The 17,312-nt window shown below is 43.4% G+C and overlaps 1 protein-coding gene across 1 annotated transcript in view; it reads right to left on the bottom strand.

Moving 5' to 3' along the window:
* LOC122793104 (annexin A1-like) overlaps positions 1-17,312 on the bottom strand; it is a 301,760-nt gene that overhangs the window by 150,706 nt on the left and 133,742 nt on the right. Inside the window, exon 9 of the mRNA XM_044060836.1 lies at positions 16,000-16,093. Within this exon, the coding sequence (XP_043916771.1) occupies positions 16,000-16,093 (94 nt within the window). The remainder of the gene's footprint in view (positions 1-15,999; positions 16,094-17,312) is intronic.

The raw sequence follows: 17,312 nt of genomic DNA, 5'->3' as shown, positions 1-17,312 counted from the left end.
AAGTTCATAATCATGTTGTCCTTGTGGATAAGAGTGGAAGAAATAATACACGAAGGTCTAAAGTAAAGTCTTACATGAAAAAACTTCCAAAGAAATGTTTTTTTCAAGACAGACATGGCTAGTGAAACAGAATGTCTCAAGAGACAGCTAGTCAGTCCAACAGTCATGTCCTAGACAAAAGTAGATTAAGGCAGTTAAAGGTTCCAACAATTTTATAGTACTAAAAGCAAACCGGATTAGATTAATATCTAGCAGGAGTTGAGATTTGTTTTGGTTAACCACATTGGTCCCCACTAGGCCAACAGCAGTTAGTCCCCACTACACCAATGGCCTCGTAAAGAAGACAAGGTTGTAGTAATGCTGACTTAGGGGAAGTTTCACCTGGGAACTTCCTACTCTTAGGTGTGGCCAGACAGCTACTGCAGGACAGAGGAGAGATGCATTTATGACAATGGAGTTGCTACGGTTGACTTTTGAAAAGAAAATGTATGGACAATTACTTTTGTTCATATTACCACGCAAAAACCACTGTTCAAGGTGGTGATTTAGAAATTTTGCCGCATTTGAGAGAACCTGCTGATGAAATTTTATCTTGGTTGTGAGTGGTGAAGTGCTTTCGAAGAAAGCAGAATAGAGTTTAGTGACATTCTCTGGTTTGATCCTTGGCTGGGTGCCTTCTGTATGGAGTCTGCATGTCCTCCCTGTAGTCACATTGGTTTCCTCTGGGTTCTCCTCTGGGTTCTCCTGTTTCCCACACCCTGAAGACATGCTGTAGGTGGATTGGACATCAAATTAGCCTGCCTTCTGTGGAAGGTAGGGTGCTGGGCTGGCAACTAGACACCGTAAAGCCCCACTGCCAATCATGAGCGGAAAAGTGAACCGTTGTGGCAGCCCCTAACCGGGAAGAGGCATATACTGACACACTGAAAGAAGTTAAGCAGCATCTTCAGAGTGTGGGGATTCTGCATTCTGCATACTTCAGTGTGCTTTCAAGAGCCAGCAGCTGTTTAACAAAGTTATATCTGCACTGGAAAATAACGTCAAGCATCTAAAACATAAGCTGCACTGGTGGCTGGGTGATGTGCAAAAAGACAGCACTACTGACAGGTGGCAAAGAAGGCAACCAGTGGCATGTATAATGGCAAATATAAAAGCATAAAATTTGGGATAAAATTGATCCTTTGTTTAATCAGCATCCAGTATCAAGGCTTTAATCCACCTAGGTTTGAGACGTTTTCTCAAGCAACTTCAAATTTATTGGGGGGGGGGGGGGGGGCATAAAAGTTGATGTATTAAGAAAAATCTTTTTGGAGTGACTGTGGTGTCAAGTAAAACACTTATGCAATGAAACGTTAAATTTAGGGCTACAAAAGTATGTGACAGATGTAATACTATAAAGCAGAAACAAAGACAACTACTGCTTGTTCTAAGGAGGGGAGTTGTATAACAAAAGGTCAACAGCTGAAGAGAAGGTGGTAGTGTACAATTTACAGAAAGGTGGTACTGTGTGATTTACAGAAAGCTAACAATGGTAGAGAATATGCGGAGGCAAGATGTATGGGTTGGGAAAAAAAGGTTAGTTATGTACCCATAACAATGGGCGAGTAAGCAAATGTGTTAGCATAAAAAAAGATGAAGGCAAAGTGTGTTCCTCAAGAGGGATGTTACTTGTATTGGTTATGAATATTGTTATGTAGAAGGGGCAGCCATGGAAAGAACACTAGGATGTTAGGATACAGCATATGCAGCTAGCTTGGGATCGATAATCAAATGTGTAGATGACAGAAGACTAGTCAAAAAAGTGAGGCTCCATAAGAAAGGAAAGGTTAAGGGTTTTGGGAAAATGTGGGTGGTGTTTACCTGTACACCAGTAGCAATTTTTTTATGTTGAAAATGTAAAGAACACTTCTGCTACTTGACCATTCCATCTTTGTACTGGAATACATGTCAGCAGACTTGTGGCAAACCATAAACATATCCTTACTTGTTAGGACACACTGGTAGTATATACACAGCGAGTATGGAAAAATGTTGGAATTTTGTTCTGAGCAATGAGGACTGAAGCCAAAACAAAAAAGACAGGTGTATACAACATCAAAAATAGAGAGAATTATATACAGTCAAATATGAAGGTTTGGGCTTAAGGAACACTGTTCCATTTGCTTTATGCCTGTTCTGGATACTATAAAAATATTGAAAGTAGAAACTCTGATGTGGGTTTGGAAAAATAGTTTTAGAAGACTGAAGGTAGGAGAGAAAATGTGGATAGTACACTTATGAAAGCCTCAGAGAGAAAATTTCCAATAGATACAGAACAAATGCAAGTAAAAACATGCAAGTATAGGAAATAAGCAAAAATATTAACACCTTGCACAGTTAAATGCACACTAACATGCAATGGATAATACAGATTTGTTTACTGTTGATTTGCTTAGAGTGTCATGAGTTAGATATATCAATCTATTGAGTAAAAAATAAACACCATTTAAGAGTAAAAAATAAAACACCATTTAAGGTATTATAAAAGACGGTTGATTTGTTGCATAGATCCAAGGGAAAAAATTAAGATGAGTTAAGTGATGTAGAGAGTCCAGAGTCCAAAGAGAAAGTAGAATATAGCTATGAAGGAAATAAGGGAGGAATTTGGCTTACATCAGGGAGAATAAAGCATCTACTGAAGGGGTAATAAAAGGTGTACATGTAAAGGGTACTACCAGTGCAGAAGAGATGGTAGCAGCCAGGTGGTAGACAAGAGCAGAGCCAAGAGTTAATTAGGTGAAACTTTTGAGGGATTAGCAGCGGTTACCACTTGATGAGGTGGAGGACACAGACAGAGCTTTTGTGACTTGTAGGAATTTGTCAGATCTGAAGTTTTATTCTGTATACAGCCTTTTTTTTTTTTTTTTTTTTTTTTTAAGGAGTAGGGACAAGTGTTTATTGAAGTTGGTTATCAGTGGTGGCACATAGTAGCTTAGTATGTGATACAGGATCCATCCTGACATCACTGATGAATATACTGGAAAGGATGGTGGGGTTAGAGGTTTTATTGTTTGAAAAGAGCACAAGTTTAGTTTTATTGGGACTGAGTATGCAGAGTCAAAGCCAAAATTCTACAGTTGAGGATTCCTGGGTTATATCTATGAGTTGAGTGAGGGTGCTAAACAGATGTGTGAAGTAGTCTGCATTACTGTATAACTGGCTAAGTGGGTAGCAGTATAAAGCTTATTGGTGAGGATAGTAAATTGAAGCCTAATTAGGCTTGAGCCCTGTGGTACACTTAATGTGAAAGGTAGCATAGGAGTAATCACATTGCCATTTTACACTTGTCAGATAGTCAGGACCATATCAAAAGCATTGGACACATCTAGAAAGATGGGAGACCAACTGCCCATTATTTCTTAATTTAATTGCATTTGCAAAACCATAGCGGTACTCTGGTTGGCTTGGAAGCCATGTTTTAAATTGTTTATTCGACAGTAGGCAATTCATAAGCTGGGAATGCATTTTTCTAGAGAAAAATGTTTCCAACTACAGGCCAACTGTAATTGTGGAGGACTCACCTTTATGTAGTGGTAAAAGATATTTCCCAGTTTGGGAACATGCTGTTTTATGGTGCTGGTTTGTACAGGCTGGAAGAAGGCAGTGGCCGTTTCCTTAGGAGCTTTAGGAATGGTTAGAGCATTACTGTTAATTTTGGTTACAGTAGCTATACTGTCCTTAGTATTTGTAGTGGAAAGTGTTTGAGGCAAGGACTGACCAGGTTTGTAGTAGTTCGGAATTGTTTGGCATTTTTGTTGGGTTGCAATGCAATAAGATAGTCCATTTCTTGGCTTCATTTCAGTTGCTAATAATCCAGGGTGGCTTGTTTTTTGTTGGATTGAAGTGCCCAAGCTTTGTCCGTTTCAAGCAACTGCTTGGTTTCTTTAGCCAGGGAACACAGTCCTGATTTTACTAGAAGCCTGGCTGTTCAATAATCTAAGAGTTAACATTATGGCAGCATCTAGGGGAAGTATGTTTAGTGCTGCCAAGTCAGTATGCTGGATGGTGATGTCACCACTAAGTCTGAAGCTAGAGTTTCAGTGCAATAATGGAGGACCTGTGCGCATGAGTGAAGGGAGCTTTCTGCAAGATGCAGCCCCAATTGAGGGAGGGGAGCACAGAATGCAGTGTACAGGATGCAAGGGGAAACTTCATAACCTGAATTGTACTGTCCCTGTTGTAGTATTCTAGAAGTGACGGCCTGCCCAGGGCACACTTATGCTCCCCATATAGAACATAGGGCATAAGAGACATACAGATGCAGCTACTAAAAACTGAAGTGTACCAGAACAGGTCTCCACAGGACAAAGCAGTCCATACATATCCAGAAAAAAAAAAAAGAACTCCGCCAGAGGGGAATCAAACAAAAAACACAGAAGAGCAATGAAGTGAGGGAATGAATACAAGTGAAGAAAACATCCACTGTTATGGTAAGACTTTACACAAAAAACTGTACTATGTCCTTCATCACTGTTGCAATATTCTAGACAGAAGGAAGGGAGTAAAACAGCTCAGAATGGGGCGATAAGAGCCCTCAAACCCATACAAAATGGTTCTACCAAATCCTGCCCTGGCCCTAGAAACATTATCCAACTTGCAATGTTTGCACAGAAGACCAATTAGCACCTTCAAGTTTGGAATTTGTATCAAAGCCCTTGAAGGCACCAGCCCTAGTATGAGCTCTAATAGAAGACAGACTTGCCATGAAAAGTATAACAAAAGGAAATTGCCTTGGATCTCCAGGAGATGGTTTGCTTTAGAAACAGCAAAACCTAATGTTCTGGGATGAAAAGAAAGGTCAGACTTAGAAATGGCTTTTGCTCCATACCATCTTTTGCATTTGGGCATACAAGACTTTCTGGATGAGGGTTTCCTTGCATCCTGTAAAACCCTGAGCAAGGCTCAGAAGAGAGGTGCCTGAAAGGGAACAAAACCATGTCACCCACAGTGTCAGTTGGAGTGGGCAAGCAAAGACGAGACCCAAGTGGTGAGGTAACTTGTATCTGGTCGGAGGCAACCACCACATTAAGAGGGGGGAACCAGGGCTGTCTTGGCCAAAAGAGAGTAGAGCCGAATCTTCTGCAGGACTAAGAGAAAGAGGGAAGGCATACAACAAGAGGCATCAGTCTTCCATGCCAGATGGCATAGTACTCTGAACGTGCAGCTTCCTCTATTTTTTTTTCTGTTAGAGGCAAGGCAAAAAGATCCAACCAAAGAATACCCTATAGATAAAGCCATGTCCAGAAAGTGAAGCATCCATTCACGAGCCTGCATTTTGTACCTGCTCAGCCTGCCACTAGATTGTGCTCTGAAGGAATGTAAACTGCTTCAAGAGTTGACTGATAAGAGCCGCCTCCCAAATCTGAAGAGCCATCCTGCAGAGAAGCAAGACTGTGCCTCCCTGCTTGTTGACATCACTGCAATGTAGTCTGTGTACACCTTTGAGTAGCTTAGACAGAACATGGGGTGAAGTGCTTGAAGGGACAGCTCTTTGATGTTGGTATGATCTGACTTCTGATTAGGTGTCCAAAGAACTTTCAGATGCCCAAAAGAAGCCCCCACTCCAGGTCTGAGGCATCTGACAGTTTCAGAAGGGACTGGAGGATGAAGACAGGCCTGGGTAACAGCCAGCTGTTGAATCCACCACTCAAATTCCTTCTTTAGACTGGGAATGAGTGGTACACTGAAAGTGCGACAATGCTGCAGCCAAATGAGATACCACTGAAGCCTTCACATATGCAGTCTGGCAAGAGAAAGCCATGGAATAGAAGAGGCCATGAATTGCAGGGCCCAAAGAAACTCCCTGGCTGTCATGGCAGAGGAAGGAAGGCCATCAATGACAACTTTTGGAGACAGAAAACAGGCCAACATTGGGCAGTATCCAAATCCTGCATTCCAGACACATGATCCTGAAAGGGAGTTAGGATGGACTTTTGGAAGCAAACAATGAACCCTAGACTTTTGAAGGGAAAGTGTGAACTCCAGGTTCTATAACATGCGACTGGGAGAAGGTGCCTGAAACCAGCCTATACAAGGAAAAATTTGAATGCCTTGGAGCCTGCAGATAATCACAGGAGCTAGGTATTTTATGAATACTCTTTCGGCAGTAGAGGCGACAAAGGGCAAGATAGAGAACAGAGACAAAACGTTTCCTGAAAGTAGGGCAGTGACATTAAGGCAGGCATATTTCAGATCCAACAGGGTTTGAAGAGTAAGCATTTAGAGGGGACGTTCAAAAAGATCCAGAATAGAGCTCCAAGGTTCCTCCTTTAAAGGAACCACAACATCCTGGACAAAAACACTTTTCCCCCCACTTGGAAAGGGACAGGCTGGATTGGTTCCTTGGTTCACCAGGGACCCTAGAACATCTGGGAAATGAGGAATCCATAAAAAAAAAAAAAAAAAAAAAAGAGGTACAGACTGCAATACCATGAAGTAACCCTGATGAATGACAAGAACCCAGACTGTCTGAAGTAATAAGATGCCAATTCAGAAGATGAAGGGAAAGCTGAAGGGACAAAGGAACATGGTCCAAGAGAACAGGGGGTGTGCAAATTGTTAGAAGCAGGCTCAGATAAAGGTTTCTGGGCCACAAGAGAAGCCTTAGCAAAGCCCCCCCCCCCCCCCACCTTTCCTACCCTTTGAGGCCTGACAGTTTCCTGCAAACAAAAGCAGATCCTGAAGGACAATTCTGCTGGAATTCGTCTCTCCCATCTCTAAGGTCCTACAAGGCTTAGCCTCTTGGAGACTTAACAGGTCAGCAGCAGCAGTCCCAAAAAGATGTGCATTTGCTAAAGGAGCATACAACTTAGCCTAGATGTCCTCAGGCAGTGACTACAGATGAAGCCAAGGCCGCCACCTCATGACAAACCCATAAGCCGCAGACCCAGAAAAAGGCATCAGCAGCATCACAGCTACACTTGAGTGGAAAGACGACAACAGAAACCCAAAAATACAGAAGGCACAGGATTTGCCTTCAGAAATCAGGGAGGCCAGAAACAGTCTAACAAGCTTGAGTAATCTTGGCCAAACCATACTTGGTCATGCCAGTCTGGTAATTAACAGCTCTAAAGTCCAAAGTAGCAGCAGTGTAAATGAATACCAATCACCACTGCCCTACTATCCTTATCAAAAGGCAAAAGTTTTGAAGGCAAGGCCTTAGGTTTGTCAGATGAGGCAGACACCTCAGCAGGATCAGGACGACATTTAAAATAAAATGTGTAATCCTCAGGAACCTTACAGAACCCATCAGTATACTTGGCTGCTGCAAAGAAAGCGTCCAACAAGGCAACCAAACACATGAGGACCTGCCGATAGTTTGGGAGTATCCCATCTGAAGCAACTACCTTCTCTGATAGAGAATCCTGCGTATTCCACCATCCTAGTAATTGCGTCCCCAAAGGACAACTCCTCAAAAGGAGACTGAGCTAACAGACAACTCCTCAGAACCAAGCCAAATGTGAAAGAACTCAGACTAGGACAAAGACCCTTCAGACGCAGACTACCTCATCTGAAATGGCTTGGGGAACCAGAATCCTCAAAGGAGGAGAGGTCCAAGGAGAAGCTGGTACAAAACCCTTGAAGTGGGGGCCTGAGGGCCATCAACGCAGGAAACTAGCCTAGACTAAAAACTATGGCCACTCCATTTCAGGATCCTTAGGATGGACCAAAAAGTACAGTTTTGTACCTACCATAAATGTAGATGTCCGAACTGGATAGCATCTGCAGTCATAACAACTGGGTAGTCCTGTCGTCAGGCAGCCCTTCAGTCGGCATTCCAAAGTCTGGGTCTGGCTTTGGCCGATGTCGCACTTCACCCGACGTCATCTCTGCTGGTCTTCGGGTATAAAAGCATCGGCCGACGCCATTTTCTTCAGTGTTTCTTGCCCCAGATGCCAGTTGCCCTCATTGAAGGCTAAATTTGGAGAAATGCCAATGTATACAAATAAAGTAGAAGGCAAATACAAAAAGTATGCAAGTATGTACATATATACAAACAAATACACCATAAGAGACTCCCCCCCAGCTAGCTATTAGGAGTGTAAATACCCTAGGAGTACCACAGAGGGGAAGGAGGGTGGGTAATCCTGACTGCAGATGCTATCCAGTTCGGACATCTACATTTATGGTAGGTACAAAACTGTACTATGTCCTTCATGGATGCATCTGCAGTCATAACAACTGGGTAGAATACCATAGCTAAACTAGGGGTGGAGGAAGTAGAATAATTATGGTGTAGTTAGGATCCCTTGCAGTACAGCAGTGGCAAACCCTGCTCGGGATCTGGAATATAGAGGTAGGTTGTAATGCTTGGCAAATGTATGCACGGAGGTCCAAGTAGCCGCCTCAATAATGTCCTTGGTTGCCACTCCTCGTAAGAAAGCTGTGGTAGTGGCTCTTGTTGAATGAGGTCTTATGTTCTGTGGCATTGGTTTTCCATGGTAGGAGTAACAGAACCTGATGCAATTTCCTATCCATTTGGAGATTGTCTGTTTGGAAATTGCTTTTCCTTCCCTTCCTGGTGCATAGGCCACTAACAGCTGGTCAGTTTTTCTGTTGCCTTTGGTTCTGTCCAGGTAGTAGCGTAACTGTCTATGTACATCCAAAGTATGCAGGAGCCTTTCCCCCCTGTTGTGGGTTTGGAAAGAAGGTAGGTAGGTGGATTGCCTGGTTTAAGGACACTCTAGATACCACCTTTGGCATAAATGTAGGATTAGTTCTCATGGAGACTCTGTCTCGATGGAAGATCAGGAAGGGTTGTACTGCCATTAAGGCCTGGAGTTCTGAAACCCTTCTTGCTGAAGTAATTGCCAGAAGAAAAGCAGTTTTCCATGATAGGTGTTGTAGATCCACTGTTCCTGCTGGTTCAAAAAGGGGGAAGTGTCAATTTTTCTAGTACAAAATTTAAGTCCCATGCTGGTAGTGGTGGTTTCCTAGGAGGTTTTACATTCTTGATTCCTCTGAGGAATTGCCTAAGCAAAGGGTGTGAGAAGACCGGAGGATCAGAACTGTATTTTGCAGAAATAGCTGAAGCATGTATCTTGATGGAGGAATATGACAGGCCTGTGTGTAGAAGCTCTGCCAAGTACTCCAGGATGTTAGCAATGTCTATGTTTGACACCTCTTTTCCTCTTTCCTCACTCCAAGAGACAAACCTTTTCCATTTTCCTGCATAGTTCCTTCTTGTTGAAGGTCTGCGGGCTTCCAGTATAATGTCTTTAACCCTTTGAGATAGTTCTGGGTTAGTTGTTCTTAAGTGATGTTCCAGGCAGTAAGATGTAAGGTCTTTAGGTTTGGATGCAGGATGTTGTAGTTGTTCTGAGATAACATCAAAGGCATCAGAGGGATTGACCACATTATCCCCTGAGACATGCTCCTCAGTAGGGGATACCAGTGTTGCCTTGGCCAATTCGGAGCTATTAGAATCATCCTTGGTTGTTCCTCTTTGATTTTCAGTAGTACTTTGTGTATCAGAGGAAGAGGTGGGAATGCATATGCTGTCAGTCCTTTCCAACTGAAGGAAAGGGAGTCCACCTTCCATTCAAGCGGGTGAAAAGTCCTTGTGCAGAATTTCCTGAGCTGGTGGTTGAGTGGGGATGCGAATAGGTCTATTTGTGGCATTCCCCATTTTCTTGTGATGGTCTTGAAGATGTCCGGGTGCAGCATCCATTCGTGAGCATCCAAGGTGGTTCTGCTTAACATATCTGCTAGGGTATTTTCTTTCCCTGGCACGAAGGTTGCCTGTAACTGGATGTTGTAGCTCAGAGCCATGTTCCAAAGGTCCATAGTCATTCTGCATAGGGGGTAAGAATGCGTGCCCCCTTGCTTGTTGATGTACCACATCACTGTGGTGTTGTCTGTCCTTATCAATAAATGTCCCTCCCTGAGGAAAGGTTTGAATTTCTGAATTGCTAGTTGTACTGCCAGCATTTCTTTTTGGTTTATGTGCAGGTGCAGCTGGTCTGGGGTCCACAATCCTTGTATGCATTTGTCCAACATGTGTGCTCCCCAGCCTAGGTCTGAGGCATCCGTTGTGATGGTTTGGTTCGCTTGACCTTTGTGGAATGACAAACCTAGGTTTGCCTGGCATGCTTGGGCCCACCATAGGAATTCTTGTTTCAGGCATGGGATTAGTGGTATTTCGGTTTCTAAGCTGTGCCTGTGTTGAGACCATAAGTTTTTTAGGTACCACTGTAGCTTTCTCATATGCAGTCTGGCATGAGGAATCAAAATTATGCATGATGCCATGAATCCCAAGGCCTGCAGCACCTTTCTTGCTGTTAGTTTGTTCTGTTTTGTTAATGCCAAGAAGTAGAGAGGTAGTTGTTCTTGTTTTTCTGCAGTCAGGAATGCCATTTGTTTTACTGTGTCCAATTCTGCACCCAAGAAGGTTCTTGTCTGGGATGGTATCAGCCTTGACTTTAAGTTGACTGTGTATCCCAGGGCTTGTAGCAAGCAAATGACCCTTTGTAAATCTGTTGTCAGCTTGTCTCTGTTGTCCGCTTGTAGCAGGCAGTCGTCCAGGTATGGATAGATTTGAATTCCCTGTAGCCTGCAATGAGCGATTACTGATGCCAGGCATTTTGTGAATACTCTGGGCGCAGTAGATAAGCCAAAAGGCAATGCTGAGAATTGATAATGCTCTGATCCTGCAAGGAATCTGAGGTATCTTCTGCAAATTGGTCGTATGGGGACGTGCAGGTATGCCTCCTTGAGATCTAGAGTCACCAGCCAACAGTCCTTGCCCAGCATGGGAAGAAGTTGTTGTAAGGTCAGCATTTTGAATTTTGGGACGATGATGTATGTGTTTAAGACGGACAGATCGAGAATGGGTCTCCAAGTTTCTTTTCTTGGGACTAGAAAGAGTCTGGAATAAAATCCTTTGCCCTGTTGATTTACTGGCACCCTTTCCACAGCTCTCATGTTGGTTAACTGAATTACCTGGTTTTGAGCTTCTGTTCTTTGAGTTGGAGGTAAGTTTGGCATTCCTCTTTTTACTGGTAAGGTGTGGAAGTGAAACCTGTAGCCTTGGTCTATGGTCTTTAAAATCCACTTGTCTTTTGTGATATGCCAGTTTTGTGAAAATAAGGCTAGCTTTCCGCCTAAAGGTGCTGCTAATTGCTCTCCGGTAGGCGGTGTTAGGGCCAAGTCATTGAGATTGTCCAGTTGCAGTGGCAGTGGTTGCGGCAGTACCTCGCTGGTTACCTTGCCACTGCCTTCCTCTGTAGGCATTTCCTCTGGGTTGGTTTCTGCCTCTAGAGCGTCTGTACCTGCCTCTTTGGGTCTTTGATGAGTCTGGAAAGGACCAATTTTTGGCAGGCCAATTTCTGCTAAACCGAGGTGGCTGAACCTGTAAGAAATCTTTAACTGTTTGTACAGATTTTGCCTTCTCTTCCATTTTCTTCATTACTTGTTGAGCAGAAGTACCAAATAGACTGTCCTTATCCATAGGAGCATCCAACAGTTTTGCTTTTACCTGATCCGGTAGGACCTGCTCTTTCAGCCATGCATGCCTTCTTATTACTGTGCCAGTCATGGCTGATCTAAATGAAGCCTCCAGTGCATCATAGCCACATTTTAAAGAATGGTTACTAACCTGCTGTATGTTATTTACCATTTCTAAAATATATTTCTTATCTAAGGGTTCCTCAGAGGAAACTTTCTTAGACAGCTGATCAAGCATAAACTCTTCATAAGTGGACAAGGGAGCCTCTGGCTAGTCTGTAGTATCCGAGTCCTCTGAAGGATCATCAGAGTACTCCTGCTGTGGAGGTTCTGTTCTAGGTCTCTTTTCAGAAGGCTGAGAGGCCCTGTCTGGGTGTGATTGGGATCCCCTAATTAAGGAAATCAAATCCTCTGCCAGGGTAAGCATTTGAGAACTAGAAGGATGTCTGTGAGTAGGGGCCTTAGCAGGAACTGTTTTAGCAGTTTTGGCTGATTTGGCCCTGGCAAAGGCCTTGATAGACATGGCTTTAGGAGGCCTAGCAGCACCACGTGCTGGGGTGGAAACATCCAAAGGGATGGTGTCCGATAAATCAGTGGAGGCCGCAGTAGTAGGTAAAGAGTCAGAGGCCATTTCAGTTAAAGTAGCTGAAGCCTCGGTGGAAATTATGGATTCGGCTGACGGTTGACTGGTTCTCTGTTTCGGCCGAAACCGAGACACTCGCGGTTTGCTTATCCGTGGTTTCGGCCGAAACCGCGGACCGCGAGTGTCGGTCCTTTTCTTTGCGTTTTTTAATTATTTGAGTTGTCGGTTGCTCCGACGGCATAATGTATGCAAAGTCTGAACCGAAAAACTGTTCAGCGAACTCCGACCGACGTCTAAGCGTTCGTCGGTTGAAGGAAGAACAAGCTAAACAGGCAGCAACGTCGTGGTCTGGGCCTAAACAAGGTAGGCAGTAAGAGTGGAAATCCTTATGAGGTATTTGTTTCCCACAGGTTAAACAATTGTTTACTTTTTCTGACATCGGCTGAGGCAAGAAAAGGTCCCCAACGGGGTACTTAGCTTTTTAGAAGTCTTCGAAGTAGTATTCGGTAGAAGGAATCTCTGGATCTGACCGACCGGCACTTCAGAACAGCTTCTGCTTCGGGCACCCGCGGCAAGAAAGACTGAAGAAAATGGCGTCGGCCGATGCTTTTATACCCGAAGACCAGCAGAGATGACGTCGGGTGAAGTGCGACATCGGCCGAAGCCAGACCCAGACTTTGGAATCCGGCCGACTGAAGGGCTGCCTGACGACAGGACTACCCAGTTGTTATGACTGCAGATGCATCCATGAAGGACAAACTATTTATCTTTTCTTGGGAAATCAACTGTAACAAAATACTGGAGGTTTCCACTCTTGGTGAGATTTGATAAGAGAACTTGGAACCTCCTCCAGAACAAATACCTGCAGAAAATCTCTAGGACCCTCAGAAATCAACTGTGGTTTCCCAGAGATGTCTGGCAGGCTTGTAAAGCCTAAGAGAATGCGTGAAAAGACAGATCCATGCCAGTCTCAGGAGTCACAGCAGATGAATGTCATGTAGACACTGAATGATCTACAGAGCTATTACTCACTTCTAGAGACATCCAGTGGAGACTGGAAAGCTAAACAAAAGGCTAAGATGACTGTCTTCTTTCCTAGTGGTATTTTGGAGTTAGAGGATTCTGCCATGGTACCTCAGACTGTTTAAGCCATTGGTTTTAAAGATAAATGGCCAGGGAACACAGCTTCTGAGTAGGTTAGGCACAAAGGCCTTGAAGATGCAAGGGGTGTAGTCACTGAAGTACCAAAAAAAAAAAAAAAAAAAAAAAAAAAGAGACTGCATTTGCAGTGGTCTCCTTAACCACACCATGAACTAGGTAAAATGGAGCACTCCAGTTGATAACCCATTGGACACTTGACAACCCATTGGACACTTGACAGCCCAAAACACAAACACCATGCAATTTCATATCAATAGTAGCATCAGTTGGTTGAAAGTCTTCACTGAAACATCTATTTACCAACATCATGCAACTTCTTGTGACAAAAAACTATGCATACAATATAGGGTCTCAAGTCATGCAACTAGACTGGAGGACTGCCAACTTGTCTGATTTAAGAACTTTATGGCTGTAGAACAGCCAAAAGCAAACAAAGGCCCAGTTACTGCAACTGTACATATTGGTATAGTTATGGTTCCTCCCATTACAAGTAGGTTTAATGGTTATGGTTCCTCCCATTACAAGTAGGTTTAATGGATACCTCTCAACTATATAGCAACTGCAGTGGCAAAATACTAAGATGCAACATTGTACTAATTTGAGAAGCCCAGGCTGACTCTTTACCTTTTAAAGAGCTCAGAAAGTGGCTTGTTCCTTCTCCAAAAAGAGTGATCATGCAGGAGGACAAGGTGCCAGTCAGGAAAACAGTCCTGAACATACCTGAAGAGGAAGCAGTCTTGAAAAAGATGCCAGTTATCTTGGGGCACTTCCTTGAGGGTAGTCCTGGAAAACATGCCAGCTCATGCAAAGTGCTGTCCTGTTCCAGTGCACAATTATAAATGAAAAGAATACACTGGTGATACATTGCGACAGCCAAAAAAGACTAAAAGTTTGGCACCCCATTAATTTGGGCTGAAAACCCAATCAATACCAAAATACCCAGGAATTTGGTATGGCTGAGAGGTATGATCAGACAACATGGGCAGAATCTCTTGGAACAGACTTAAAAGCTTCCAAGTACAGAAGGATAATCACTGTGGCTGTGCATTTGTTGCTTCTTGAATACAGATGACATCATGCAACTTGTTTCTCGTATAACACTTGAGACTTTATACTTTGGTCTTGAGTTTGAGGAGCAAAGGACAGCAGAGCCAATGTAATCTGGATATGCAGCCATTAACACTCCCTTATGGAGATGGTTTTTGTTGTTCTTGTGGCTAGAAAGCAGTGCTGCATAAGCACACTCACCACAGCAGCAAACTAGAGACTAGAGACTACTGTTGCAGTAGAATTCATAAAACTTCACCTGTCCTGACTTGCAGAGATATGGAACCCTCCAGAGCATAGTGTTCCTTACACTGCAGGCCTCAGAAACCAGATGCAATCTGTACAACTTTCATGTTTGCACGAGTGCACATATACAGCTCTCTAGTGTTCATCCAGCCCAGCTAAGGAGAGACTGACTTACTCAAGTTAAGGCGCAAAAACCACACACAGATGCCTTGGAGATTAATGGGAATGAGTGTATAACTGCAAGCTGAAGGAACTGCATCTGGATATCCCTAGAGACATGTGATGGTACATGTCCCGCTTTGCTCTATCCCACATTCAAGATGGGTAAGCCTATCTTTCTCTGCCAGTTCTGTCAAGAGCCTGAGGTACTAACTGAAATCAAATAACCTGGACCATAATCAGGGCTTTATCCTCAGACACCTGCAAGTGGCCAGTCTCATTTTTCACCACAAAGCACCTACTCCTCTCAGGAGAATTGATGATGGATATTAGTGTGTACACTATGAACAAAGAAAAGACATTTTAATTAGTAGTGTTCATCCAAAAACCTTTTCTGAACTTCTCCAGTTTGCCAGGACCACACAAACAGGGGGGGGGGCAGGTGTCCATGTACCATAACACTGGCTCAGGAGTTGGATAATGGGGCAATGGTAGGCTGGACCATTTGCTGTCATCTCTTGCAGGGTGGGGAATGCAAAGTGCATCACCACTAGAGAGTGCTGCAAGTGTACACTTTGGGGGCAGGTTTTAGTTGCCCCTCCCACCCCCCCACCACACCCTTCCCACCCCCCACCACACACTTTTCCCTTTGTTAATTTGGAGTACATGCAGTTTGAAATAAACTAGCCTCTAGGGAATGCAAACTGACCTTCAGATGAACCAAAGTGACTTGGGTGAACATAAAAGACCCCACAGAACTTTAAAAAACATTGGGCAGTTCTCCGCTGCCCTAGTCAGAAATCTTTCCCTAGTATAAAACAGGACCTAAATTCTCCCCTAAAGAGAGGCCACTAACCTAGTCAAAGTAACCTGAGCAAAGGATAAACAGCAGGGCTATGAACAACCTTCCAGCTTGAAGTCAGGAGTCAGTGTGTACACAAGTTTTTAATGTGAGCAGAGGCAGTGAGACGCTATTTGGCAAATCAGAGTTTCATCTCAAGTTAGTTTCATCTCCAGATACTGTAGTTTTAATACAAAACTAAAGACTTGCCACAATAGCAAATCTGTTTTTAAAGAAACGTCAACTACAGCTGTACAATGGAAAATTTGGGCAGATAGCTCCTAGTAACAAAGGCCACTCAGCCAGACAACTACTGAAAGTAACCAAATCAGGACAGATATCAATATCTCAGCTTTTAGAAATCTATTTTTCTGACTTTTACATACTCTGCCGTTTCACTTTGATTTCACAAGGAACCAGAGGAAAGCATTACTTCACATGGTACAAATTTGAACATATACATACGAACAAATGTTACCTTTGTGAAGTTGTGGGAAGCTTCTTGATGAGAGTACTTTAACGAAGACCTCAGCATTAGCCCCTTTTCTTTTCTCTCCTGCTTCATACAGTTCCTAGACACAAACAGCATTATGAAAATCTGCTAAACATATTACAGAACCATTTAAAAGCTAAACAAGTTTACCTACAATTGGATGTAAACATTATGCATTTGACACTATTCTGTATTACCACTACCTGAAACCATGTGTGCCCAAAAACAGTTTAGTACTGCAAGTTGGAAGAATGTAAAGATACAGCAAAATAGTCCCATTAAAACTGGTGCAACCACAGCTAACTCAGTTTAGAGAAATAAAACACTGACTAAACCCAAGTACGAAATTCATGTAGCATCTTAGACTGCTGATAGAAGGGTCTAGGTTATATATCACCGAACACTTAGTGAACTGTGATTAATAGACCCTATGCAAGCAAAGGCTTAAAATTTCAAAAAAAATAAAATTACACTTTAAACCTATTACGATGGGGGCAAAGCCCACCCCCCACACCCCCCTAAACATGCCAACTCAAGAGACCGCACTACAGTGCCGAAAACAGCAAAGTTGCCAAGCAAATTCTTTCCCAGGGAAAGAATTAACTTAAGCCACTTCGATATTTTGCTGTTTCAGGCTTTTGAGTTGGACCAAGACACATTTGAAAGAATAAGTCTTAGTTCTTCCAATAGGGAACCTGACAGAACAGGCATAGAATGGATGGGCATACCATTGTGTGTGTGGTGGTGTGATTAGACTTTACACACTTTAGCTGCAGGTCAAAGTGAATGCTTTGCTTGTAACACCAAGCCACTTAAGGATGGATACAGGTTCTGATAAGCAACGCTGCCTATAGTACCTCTTGCTGCTGCATGTAAAAGTAGCACACATGCACCTGGCTGAGAGGCACATGCTGTTGCTATAGTGGAAAAGCAGGCTTCACTACCAGCGACTGCTTGAGCAAAAACATGCTTGGCACAAACTCATGGTTGCCTGCATAATGGTTTCCCTTACAGCTTCTGTACAGTATTGTGCACAAGATAAAGGGCAAGAGACACGATTCCACTTCTCTTAAAAAAGGTTTTAGGAATCCCTGTCATCTGTCAGTACAACCGGCTGCAATGAGATTTGGAAAATCTACACTTCCCATACAGTTGGTGTCTTTCGGCTTTTCCCGGTTAGGGGTCGCCCACAGCAGAACTCTGGTCTAATGTTTGGCAGCAGATTTTCACAGTGCAGAGTTGCCAGCTTGACATCCTACCTTCAACGAAGGCACACCCATTCACACATCTTTCGGAAT

This window comes from Protopterus annectens, chromosome 2.part0 (assembly GCF_019279795.1).
Source record: "Protopterus annectens isolate FY-2018-M chromosome 2.part0, PAN1.0, whole genome shotgun sequence".
Lineage (NCBI taxonomy): Eukaryota > Metazoa > Chordata > Ceratodontiformes > Protopteridae > Protopterus > Protopterus annectens.
This window is presented reverse-complemented; position numbering and strand designations above follow the sequence as displayed.